This window comes from Ambystoma mexicanum, chromosome 2p, assembly GCF_040938575.1.
Source record: "Ambystoma mexicanum isolate Mex_15411 chromosome 2p, UKY_AmexF1_1, whole genome shotgun sequence".
In the NCBI taxonomy this organism is placed as follows: Eukaryota; Metazoa; Chordata; class Amphibia; order Caudata; family Ambystomatidae; genus Ambystoma; species Ambystoma mexicanum.
The window spans coordinates 1,338,264,717-1,338,276,917 of NC_090923.1; the positions used below are offsets into that span (position 1 = coordinate 1,338,264,717).

At 38.2% G+C, this 12,201-nt stretch overlaps 1 protein-coding gene across 2 annotated transcripts in view; it reads right to left on the reverse strand.

The window, feature by feature from the left end:
- Positions 1 to 1,094: 1,094 nt before the first annotated feature.
- PRPSAP2 (phosphoribosyl pyrophosphate synthetase associated protein 2) overlaps positions 1,095 to 12,201 on the reverse strand; it is a 746,926-nt gene continuing 735,819 nt past the window's right edge. The window contains exon 11 of one of the 2 annotated variants that reach the window (XM_069645686.1): positions 1,095 to 2,084. In XM_069645686.1, coding sequence (XP_069501787.1) covers positions 1,926 to 2,084 — 159 coding nt within the window. In that variant the 3' untranslated portion in view covers positions 1,095 to 1,925. The remainder of the gene's footprint in view (positions 2,085 to 12,201) is intronic. The other variant, XM_069645687.1, reaches the window with a different exon arrangement.

Sequence of the window (12,201 nt, forward strand, 5' to 3'; positions counted from 1 at the left end):
GCAAGTCCAGTTCCCTACATTAAAGGCCTGGTGAGCATCAAAAGCAATGACCCCCCCCCCCATTTCAACCCCGTCTCTAAGCCGAATCCCGATTAAATTTAAAAACTCTCTGTATATTATTGTGGGTGCTCCGGTCCACTATAAACCAAGTTTGGTCTTAGTGCATCGGCCCTGGGAGTACCCCCAACAGCCTATGAGCCAAGACCTTGGAATAAAGCTTAGCATCATGGTTCAGTAGGGTAATTGGCTTGTAAGAGTCACAACTGGCCGGCTCTTTGCCCAGTTTAGCAATTAATATGGTGGTCAATTCCTCCAATCCTACCCGTAACCAGGAACACATTAAACTGCTTTGTTACATAGGGGGTGAGGCAGCCCAAACTTCTTATAAAAAGGTGGCGGTAAAACCATCCAGACCCTGGGCTTTATTTCTGAGAGTTTTTATGGCCCTTTCCACTCCAGACGTTCCCACTTGTACTGAGAAATGCCTGTTTTGTCTCTATCGGCTGTGCCTGCTGCCAAGCACATGCTGCATCATAGGAATTTCGTTTAATGTTTACAAATAAACAAACATAGGATCATGGCCAGTCTCTTCTGTCCCCTTTGCTTCATGTGTCTTAAGGTTTAGCAAGGTATTTTGTAAATTCATTGTTTCTTCTCCTTGGGCTCAACAAATGTCACGAAGTCTGGGAGAAAAGAGGCAACAAACTTGTTGATTCTCACCTTGTGAGCGAATATCTTCAAGAATTATCGTTCTTAAAGTTCAGTATACATTTTTTGAAGCTTGATCAGAACTATGAGCCGCCATTGCTAGCTCGAACATCAGTATATTATTAATTTATATTTACACACCCCAAGGGTAGTACCAAGAGGTGTTACAGTATAGGTATTTGAATACGACCTGCAGGTCACACATCTCACATGTAGGAAGCATAGAGCTACCCTAGCATTTCACTGCATCAAGTCCTTCAATAAGCCTTCACTGGCCTCTTATTAGTGTTCAAAGTCAGCTTTCGTTGTGCCATATATTTTTGAATAAGCAAGATCGATTTCTTTCTAAGCACACATCCAACAACAGTTAATAAGGAAATATAAAACACACAAAACAATTATTCTTTATTTCTTTTGTTTTCTTTGCAGAAAATAAATACAAGAGCATATTCCTTATGATGATCTACAAAAGCACTTGAACAAATATTCACTTACGTCATATAACCCCTTTTTTTGGCTCTTAAAATGCAGATAATATACAGCGTATTGTTACTTAATTTACCCCTTTCAAAGCACGTAGAGCACACACGGTTTTCGGTAAGAGTTAAATATGCTTAAAGAGGAACACCGAAGAAATAAAAGAAGAACGTGCAGCCCCCAAGTTAGAGGCTGCCATAGTCATTTTAATTTAAAGTTGGGAAATGTTTTAAGCACAGCTTGGAAATCCCTTGTATTGAAGACTAGGCATAGCCATCTTGGGCATGTGTACATGTCATACTAATGACATGCCAAGGCTTTGTATCAGAGGATTCTCACATGCCCCTGAATTTATTTACAAAAGATGGCTGAGTCCACAAGTAAAGAGCTTTCCAGCTGTACATTACACCCCTCCAGTGTGTTCAAAAAGTATTTGGGGGGGAGGAGTTATCTTCAAGCAGCGGCTATGTTTCAGTGCATTTCATTAATAGTGCATCCAAACTAAAAGCAAATAAGAATCACTTTTTTGTGTGGCATATTGGTTTTGTTCAAAAAGATAACAATGAAAAAAATAAGCTCTGTTGTATCTAATTTGATGAAAAGGTTTTAGCCAGGAAAAGAAAAGAGAAAGGATGGCAGTATTGAAATATTATGGTAAGCATGATAGTTCAGATACCTCGTACTCTTCCAGTTTGGCCCTTGGTATATATTTTTTAAAAAAACACAATCCTAATAAATAATCAATCATCCACTCCTATATTCCTGAAAAGGTAAGACATGGACTCCCCATTGTGAATCCGGCGGATTGCTTCAGAAAGGATCATGCTGATGTCAACCGTCTTAATTTTGGGGCACTGCAGCTTCTGGATTTCATGTGGGATTGTGTTGGTTACCACCACCTGTTTGGAGAAGAAGAAAGTGTGTCAAAGACAAACAGTTTCCTGGTTCACATTGTGTGGGCTCATTCATCCTTTACTCTATATGTTCACCTGCAGTGCGGATTGTTTCTTTCTACCTCAAGCCCCTTTCCAGCCAACACTACCATTTACTGGTCATTGGGAGAAAGAAAACGTGCTATTAAGTTAAGGATGCTTCAAAGCATGAACATTGGAGAGTTGAGGTCTGTCTCCATATTATCTATTGCATATTTATCACAGTGATGTAGGGCAGTACTGTGGCATTAAGTGAAGTTGGCTTCAAATTTATAAAGCATTGGCATCAATATATGTTTTATAAAAGTCATACGTAGTATATAAGCCAAAAAGAATCTTTTCAAAAGTCTACTGCATGCTTTTTATCTTCTCCATCAAGGGATAGTCACCAATACACACAAACATTGATATGCTCCAACAATAGGTGGAATCTCAGAATATGTTTAAAATATGCTTAAAACCAATTTAAAATATGTCTTCCTTTTTATTCAATGTTCTGCTGTAAAAGTGAATGTTGTTAATCATATATAGATTAGTGCAAGCCCCCAAGAATAACATTGAATAGTAAAATCTAAGTAAAACAGAGTGACATGTCTTTTTCCGAGGCTATAAGGCAGTGAGCTGAAGAAGCTGGAAAACCTGGGAAAGCTTGCAAGCCTGATCATAAGAAGCCAGAAAGGTTGGAAATGCCGACTTCCCCAAAATACCTGGGACTGCTGAACAGTGAGTAGGAGGATTCTATTTATGGAGAATATATCTAGGCACTAGCCTCAAGGGTGAATAGCAAACAGCCAACTTGGTGCTATATCCCTGCGACTGACCAAGGTAAAGTAATGTGCTGGGTACTATATCTCAGATTCAGTGATAGGAGAAGCCTGACACACCATCGTTACACCAATCACAGCAGGTTTTCTTGTTCTGTGACAGTAAAACAAGTTTTAGCTATAAATATACTTCTATAGGCATTTTATTTGACTACATTCTACATTTGAATATTAAGGTACTGAGAAGCCTACTACTCGTCAATCCAAGTGGATGAGGAGGAACACCTCAAATCCTACGAAAGAACCATACATTAGTAGACCAAGTACCCAGACAGGTAATAAAACCTAACCCATCCAGACATGTTTAGCTTAGTTTCAAGCCAGAAAGAAACTTTAGTTGTAGATGAGCCCGAACTAGCTCAACCCCTGCTTTCCATAGATATTCATCCCAATCTCACCCTGATACAAATAGTGGTGACCATTCTTGTGTGAGATTGGTTTCATCAGTCTGTCACAGTGGCTAGCCACCATCCCCAGGTCCATCAGCATATCTGCAGCATCAGGGGCATAGTTGACATTATTTGACTTCAGACATTATGACAGTGATTTGTTTGCTGTCAGAGTCTACTCAACAGGAGAGTCTCACCGAATATTGCAAGCATTTGATTGGAACCATTTATATCGTGCACGACCAAGCAGAAACATCTTCATCTGGGCGCAGATTGTTACTAATTGTAGAGGATACAGAAGAAAAATTAAACGGAGAAAAAAAACATAGGTTTTTAGATTTTTCCTAAAAAGTGTCAGACTCCATACTTCTCAGACTAATAGGGAGAGAGTTCCAGATATGAGGGACCAGAACAGTAAAATGGTGGTCACCTTGTGAAACATAACATGACATAACTATTAACAAATGGTTTTGTGTAGATCGAAGATTTTGGGTCAACCTATAAGGTTGAATCATATCTGCAAAATAACATTCTAGGCCATGCATGCATTTGAACACACGACTTTGAACAGTATCCTCTGCTTAAATGGCAGCCAATGACGGGACCTTTCAAATTAAGGACACCTTTAGCAGATGGTGGATAAGTCTAGAAGTTGCGGTTTTTGGAGTCTGCAGGTGTGAATTACTGCTGTGGGATACCAGCTAATATAGCATTGGCATCGTCAAATTTGGAGTTGATCGCAGTCCGAACCACAGCGGGATGATCTGCGACTGGAACAAAGGAAAGAGAAAAGCGTAACAAACAAAGCCTGCAGAAGATAGACTTAATATCACCAAACTGTTTATCGCACCCCAAGTTGGACTGCCATTAGCAACCCAAATGTATCACTGTGTGTAAAGGAAATAAGGGGTTCAAATAAGGACAGAGAAGATGGAATTCATGAGAGATTCATAACCAGATAGTTGGGTCCAAACATTATAATCTCTGTTTTAGATGGATTCTATTGAAACCTATTCAAAATCATCCTTTTAACTTCTTGCATGCATCCAACAGGGTTTTGGAAGGAAAATGGAGTTATGAACATGAAGATAAATCTGCATGTCATCTGAATAGGAGCGATCCTGGGGATTGAAGTTGTAAAAAAATGGACATCAATGGTTGGATATAGACATTAATAATTGAGGAATGAGGAGCCACACAAGAAATTGACATCGAGTGATCCACTTGGGTACGATTTGACAGAAAAGAGCGAAAACAACATGTTGAGATACTCCTGCAATATCGCACACCCAACATAAGAGGACATCCTGATCCACTGTGTCAAAAGCTTCCAGCATAATCAGCACCATTGGAATATTTTAGTATATCGTCCCATACAGCTAACAGGACCAATTTTTTTCCATGGGACAGACAGAAACTTGACTGGAGGGGATATAAGATCTGAGGTTGTACAATTATTCTTTTTTTAAAATTGTTGCTGGCCAAAGCAACCCTGCTGTCAAAAATGTTGTAACACCTGCATCGAGGGATGCCTTCTTCAAAAGAGGGATGACTGTGGAGGACGTCAAGGCTCATGGAACAACCCCTTGTTTGAGTGAAAGATTAACAACTGCAATTAAAAAATCTGTCATAGTATGCTGGTTTTTGCGCAACGTATGCAGTTATAGGGTCATGGTTGAAGTTAGTAGCAAGAAAGAAAGAATTGACTCCAGAGAAATTGGGGCAAAATCCAGCTCCGGAATGAACTTTGGAGAGAGGGTAGTATCAAGGATGGGCCAGCTTTGCAAATTTCGTGCTGAATTTGATTAATTTCATCTACAAAGAAATTATTAAATTAGTTTGGCAGTTTAAAGGTGGGCAGAGCTCTAGGAATAATAGAACGGTGGCACAATTTTCCCATTCTGTAGGCCTATTAATGGACTTGTTATATTGTGTTTTGCTAAAGACTGGCTATTGCCATAAAAATTGGCTTTTTTATAAATATTTAAGGCTTGCTGTTTTCTCCAATTCTTTTCTTTGACATGTTATTCTTGCTTTAAAACTTGGACTTTTTAGCAGAAGAACAAGTTACTTACCCGTGGTAACGTTCTTTCGACTGGATGTTCCTCCCACGTATTATTCATTTTATGGTATCTCCATATCCAGCTTTAGCTGCTTCTGAAAATGTTTCCAGCAGTGGGAACTGCTCGTTGATGCCTTGTCGACTCAATGTCCCTCGAGGGCCTCAGTCTCAACGTCATCGATGGTATAAACCACGTGCAGCAACTGTTCGCTTCAGTTCTGATTTTTACATGTGTTACTTTATCCTACGCCCAACAGCTACTCACCCTGAAAGAGCATAAACTGTAATAAGATGGAAAACACGAAAATAAAGATCCAGGATTCTGTGCCCAGTAATATCACTACGTGTTTTATTGAGTTGCCCTTTAGATAACACGTGTTTCGGCCATCCTTGGCCTTTCTCAAATCAGGGATATTGTATTATTGTATTTCACTGTATTCATCAATTGGAAAAATTAACGTCATTGAACCAATATATTAGTTTACAATATGCACACAACCCAAACACCAACAAAAAAGGGAGAAGGTGGGCATCCATTAAAGAACATTGTAGAATCACAGCAAAGAAAAATGTATGTGGAATGTATCCATAACAATGTGTTTAAATAATCACAGGCAGAGAAATACGGGTTGGGGATGGATGCATGGGGTAAGCAAAACAACAATAGAACAAAAATATAAAAATACAATGCATCAATGTAAGGTCAATAAACTTGTGTGGAAACAATAATGAGAAACCATTATCGGGGGAGAGGTCAGAAAAAAGGATGGAGACAAGAGAATCAAAAAACCGACAAGAGAGAAAGAGAAAGAAAAAACTGGTATGTATGATTTCATAATTTCCCATTTCAGATAAAATATTCAAAATGATGTCTTAGTGTTACAATGGACTTATCCAGTGTGGGATTAAATTGATTAATTCTTAGCCTTATTGCTTGCATTCTCAAATTACGGGTACAATCCCATGCTCAGGTTTCTGGTTGGGTGTTTAATGAAACAGCCATTAGTTCCTATTTATAAATATTAATGTTCTAGAGTTCCGTATTGGAAAACATAACACTAATTTCATCCACATTCGGAAACAACCAATCAAAGTCAATGACAAAATATAATAGAAAACTTGTGTCCAAGGCAGACCGGTGAACGTACCGTACAACAATGGCAGCATATTTAAGGAATCGAGAAGAACAAACAAAGAATCTATTTACTAAAAAAGGTGACATGACACACGGTTTTTCAAACTTAAGTAAAAGACAAGAAGATCTCCGTTCTGAATTCATACGTCTAGAAAGACTGTCTAAGAAAGAAATAGACAAGTATTGGGAGAAATTCTCCCTGGAGAATTATGTTAAGAATGATCAGGTCCCACGTGGCCTAAGAATACTTATATTTCCTAACTTTAACAGTAATGATGATAATGATTTGGCAGAAGCACGGGAAGCTAACCTCTGTAACAGCTCAATGAAAATGATGGACTTATTAATCGAACACGCCACAAGAGAGCATAAAAGAGCAGTAGAAGGCATTGAAACCATCAAAACGAAAATAACAGATGAAATCAAATGAAGAAACGAAACTCAAAAATTATGAGAAAATGTATGATATTTTACAAATATACTAGGATCAAGTGAAAATTAAGAAAAAGTTATTGAGATGATCGTGATTATCGAGAGCATAGGGTTTACACCTTCCAAACAAAATATGATAGTAGTATAAAAACATCCTCCAGAAGTTCCACAGCAAATAAATAGATAAACAGGACAAAGGATACATGAACCAGATTAAACGTTACAAGAAAGGGAACAGAAACTTGGTGCAGAAGACAGTCCGTTTTCAGTTACCACCAACAGTGAATATTCCCAATGTGCACCTAGGAGGAGTGGAAGGAGGGGGGAGGGACGCGGGCAGCGGAGGACAAGATATCACGAGCAGAAAACAAAAAACAGACGAGGGCCAGTTCGAGGGAAATCAACAAGAACAAATAAATCAGGACTTGGTCATGAATCTCTCTAAAAGATCCATTACATTGGACGAGAGAAAACTTTTGAATAAGGGATTATCATTTGCACCAGCAAGAAGCTTACAGGATATTGATATCCACATTGACCTGTTTAAATTTATACGTGAACTTAAACTCAAGAAATCTTTCCCCACGAAGGCTCCAGGGGAATACCGAGCCAAAGAAACACCAATACAGATTAGTGACCTAACTATAGAAGACATTGAAGACACTTTTGTACTACGATCATTGACAGATGAGAATTGTGAGATACGGAACTTACTACATGAACTACAAATCAAACCAGATCTCTTGAATACTAAAGAGTTGAAAACTAAATCTAAATTAATTCCTCAATTATCGAATGACAATATCATTGATACATTTTACAGAGCAGTCACGCAAGAACTATAGAACCTCTCGCAGCATACCACATGTGACACAAGATGGCCCATTTCGAAACAAGATAACCTGACTAAAGGAGACCGGAAAGCACTTAAGAACCTGTCAGAGGATACCTCTATAGTTATCAAGGAGGCAGATAAAGGGGGTAATATTGTTATTATGGACAGAGGATTACCTAACTATGGCTGCTAACCATCTATCAACACCAGGATGTTACAGGCTAATTAACCTTGCAGTACATCAAACAATACTAGTCAATATTGAAGAATCAATAATGAGCTGGCATAGAAAAGGTTTTATTACTGATGAAGAAAGATCTTACCTTATAATGAAAAATCCAGTAACCCTACCTATGTATTTCCTACCGAAAATTCATAAGGACTACCAAAAGATCCCCGAGGGTCACCCTATCTTAAGTGGCATAGGATGGGTGACTGAAAATGTATCCGAATATTTGGATAGTATTCTGAAACCAAGATCAAGTCAAGTAAAATCTTACCTACGCGACTCGTCCAGTGTTATCAACATACTTCAATCATTTGCCTGGCAAGATTCTTTTAGACTGGCCACTCTAGATGTCAAAGCACTATATACATCAATTCAGCATAAATGGGCACTTGCCTCCATCGACTTTGCTTTCTGGAACGACTCTGCTTCGTACTACTAACAAATTGACGTGCTCAAAGAGATGTTACAAATAACACTTGACTCTAATTTGTTCACTTTTAACAATAGTTTGTATCAACAACTCAAAGGGGTAGCAATGGGGACAAAACATGCACCCGCACTTGCTAACATCTTTATGGGCATGCTTGAGGAATTCACAATATACAAAGATCCATGCTTCAGGAGAGAGTTAAATTATGGATTAGATATATCGATGATATTTTTCTGATTTGGGATGGACCACTCACTACTTCAACAATTTACCAACAGACTCAATCAGAATCCATTTGATATAACTTTCACCGGAGAGAACAAATCCCACCAAATTAATTTTTTGGATCATACCATACATGTCCAAGATGACCATTTGGAAACTTACACCTTCAAGAAACCAACTGAGGTCAATTCTATTTTGCATGCTAACAGCTGTCACCAACGCACAACCATTTGTAATATCCCTCTTGGGGAATATATTAGAACGAGACGTAATTGCAAAGATGACTTGAAATTTCAACAGGAATGTAATCTACTTAGACACCGTTTCAAGAAAAGAGGATATCCGAATAAATGTCTACAGAAGGCTTTCGAAAAAAAAATAATCTCAGACTACAGGACACATTACCTCTAAAAAATAAATCAGAAGAGAAACAAAGGACAACAGTGCCATAACCCAATACAACAAGGACCACCAAAGAATTATGAAGATCCTACAGAAACATTGGTACCTACTCCATCTGGATGAACACTTACACAATTATATTGAGGATAGACCTATTACTTTCAAGAAAGCAAGTACTTTGAAATCAATCATTTGTCCATCATTGTTACCAGACACAAAAGAAGAAATGCAACACACATGGCTGAATACCAAACAACTAGGCTTCAGAAATTGTGGCTTTTGTGCAATGTGCACATTTGCAAATGACAAAACAAAGTAACTAATAGGTCAAAATGGGAAATGCATTACAATACAACAAATGATTAATTGCAGAACAAAGTATGTGGTGTACGTAATAATTTGTACATGCAAAAAAATGTACATAGGCAGCACCAGAAGGGAGCTCAGAATTAGGATTCGGGAGCACCTGACGAAGACTGGAAGCCAAGATTCAACTTTACCATTAGGCACACGCTGGCAAAAGAAACACCAATTGGATGATACAAGCCTCATTAGCTCGTGGGCTTAAAGCAAGTAACATTATCCAAAAGAGGAGGCAACAGAGTGAAAGCACTACGCCAAGCAGAAGCGAGATTGATTTGCTTATTCAACACAACAGTGTTAGGCTTCAATTTTGATACGGAAATGGCGTTGTTCCTGTAGCACCACCTTATGAAACTTTAGTACATGTACAACAGTTCTGGATGGAAGACAGAGTGTAAAGCCACTTACCGATATATTTTAACGTTTAATATTTGTTTAAAAAGCTGCAATAGTATAATTTTGTTATGTGTCTCTTATATTGACAAATTTGGTATGGTGTCTCTCATATTCTACTTAGCAGATGACAGTTATTGATTGCTAAGTACAAAGAATGTGTCTTTGCCAATACTAACACATGATGTTTCTTAATGAATATTGATGAACAATGCTTCATGATAAAGTAATATTTACAATGGAATAGTAATTGGGATGCTGAATACCTCATTTGGAAGGGGAATTGTGAGTATATCCTCATACGAGCTGAATTACATTACTGGATACAAAATATCGTAGGTATTATCTGGTAAAGTTACAAGTACACCGGGAACAAGGTTTGCTTGTATCATACTTGCCAAAATAATTGTAAGAGAACTACGGTGACTGTACTTGGGGCATAACTATGGAGTCAACAATACATTGCCCCAGCCATATATATCAGGGGCAATCTAAATTAGAAATGATCAAACCATGAACTACCTTTCCCATAATGCATTGCTCTGGCTCGCCACGTCCGGGGCAATATAAATGATTAAACTAATTTACATAGGAGAAACATGACCTCCAATACTGTTAGATTTGGATAACTTAAGTGATCCACAGACCTAATGAGCCGTGAGTACGTCTTTAAGGAGGGTGGTTTCTCTTTGGTTATGCTAACCGCACAATCGTGTACACAATAACAGTAAGTCTTACATGCTCAGCAAATATGAGAAAACTGACTTCTCAGATGTATTTAGTTTATTAACTATGTCACGCTCCACTCTTTCTGACTTGAATAGAAATAACTGGGAAAATGTTATTCCCCTTTTTTCTCTCTCTCATGCCGTTTGAGGCTGTTGACAACACAAATATTCCCAAAATGGCGGCGTACGCTGTGATTCAACAGCGATCAGCCAACGCAGATGACTGAGCACTAGTAAGTAGTGCAGGAACCCTCATAGCTGAGATACACACGTTATGTAACGAAGATACTTGCATGAAATAGCACTGTCTCGTGTTTGTATATATAACTTTGATAATTACTGGGGGCCTATTGATAGCGTAACGGGAATCCGAGCAAGGAAAACTCGTAAGAATTCAAGTACAGAGGGCTTTTTTGAAACAGGGCAAATATACCTTCACGTACTAGCAAGTCATTTTGGCTGTCACATGCGGTTTTGAGAAGCATATGGGGTGTTTTGTTTACACAATGCTAACTGAAGTAGGATACAAAGTGATGGCACATTTGGACACAAGTTTTCTATTATATTTTGTCATTGACTTTGATTGGTTGTTTCCGAAAGTGGATGGAGTTAGTATTATGTTTTCCAATACGGATCTCTAGAACATTAATATTTATAAATAGGAACTAATGGCTGTTTCATTAAACAACACCCCACCAGAAACCTGAGCATGGGATTGTACCCGTAATTTGAGAACGCAAGCAATAAGGCTAAAAATGTATCAATTTAACCCCACGCTGGGTAAGTCCATTGTAACACTATGACATAATTTTGAATATTTTATCTGAAATGGGAAATTATGACAACATACTTACCAGTTTTTTCTTTTCTCTTTCTCTCTTGTTAGTTTTTTTGATTCTCTTGTCGCCATCCTTGTTTCTGACACCCTCCCCCGATAATAATGGTTTCTCATTATTTTTCCCACACGTTTATTGACTTTACATTGATGCAAAGTATTTTTATATTTTTGTTCTATTGTTGTTTTCCTTACCCCATGCATCCATCTCCAATGCCAACCCGTAATTCTCTGTCTGTGATGATTTAAACACATTGTTATGGATACTTTCCACATACATTTCTCTTTGCTGTGATTCTACAATGTTCTTTAATGGATGCCCACATTCTCCCTTTTTTGTTGGTGTTTGGGTTGTGTGCATACTGTAAACTAATATATTGGTTCAATGACATTAATTTTGCCAATTGGTGAATACAGTGAAATACAATAATACAATAGCCCTGATTTGAGAAAGGGCAAGGATGGCCGAAACACATGTTATCTAAAGGTCAACTCAATAAAACACGTAGTGATATTATAGGGCGCAGAATCCTGGATCTTTATTTTCGTGTTTTGCATAGTTTATGACGGGTTTCCAGAGGCTTACCGTTAATCCAGTGAACTGTGACCTTAACTCAATATCACATTTAGGGAAAGTGGGGGTCTCCAACTCCCCTTAAACTGTCCGAACATCTTCTACCCAAGTGGACCAAACAGCACCATCATCAATATTGGACCCTGAAGTCACCAAACAGACCAGCTGTACCCCTAAGCTTGACATAGTGTATAGTTTATGTAATAAGATGGAAATTCAACTGCGGGA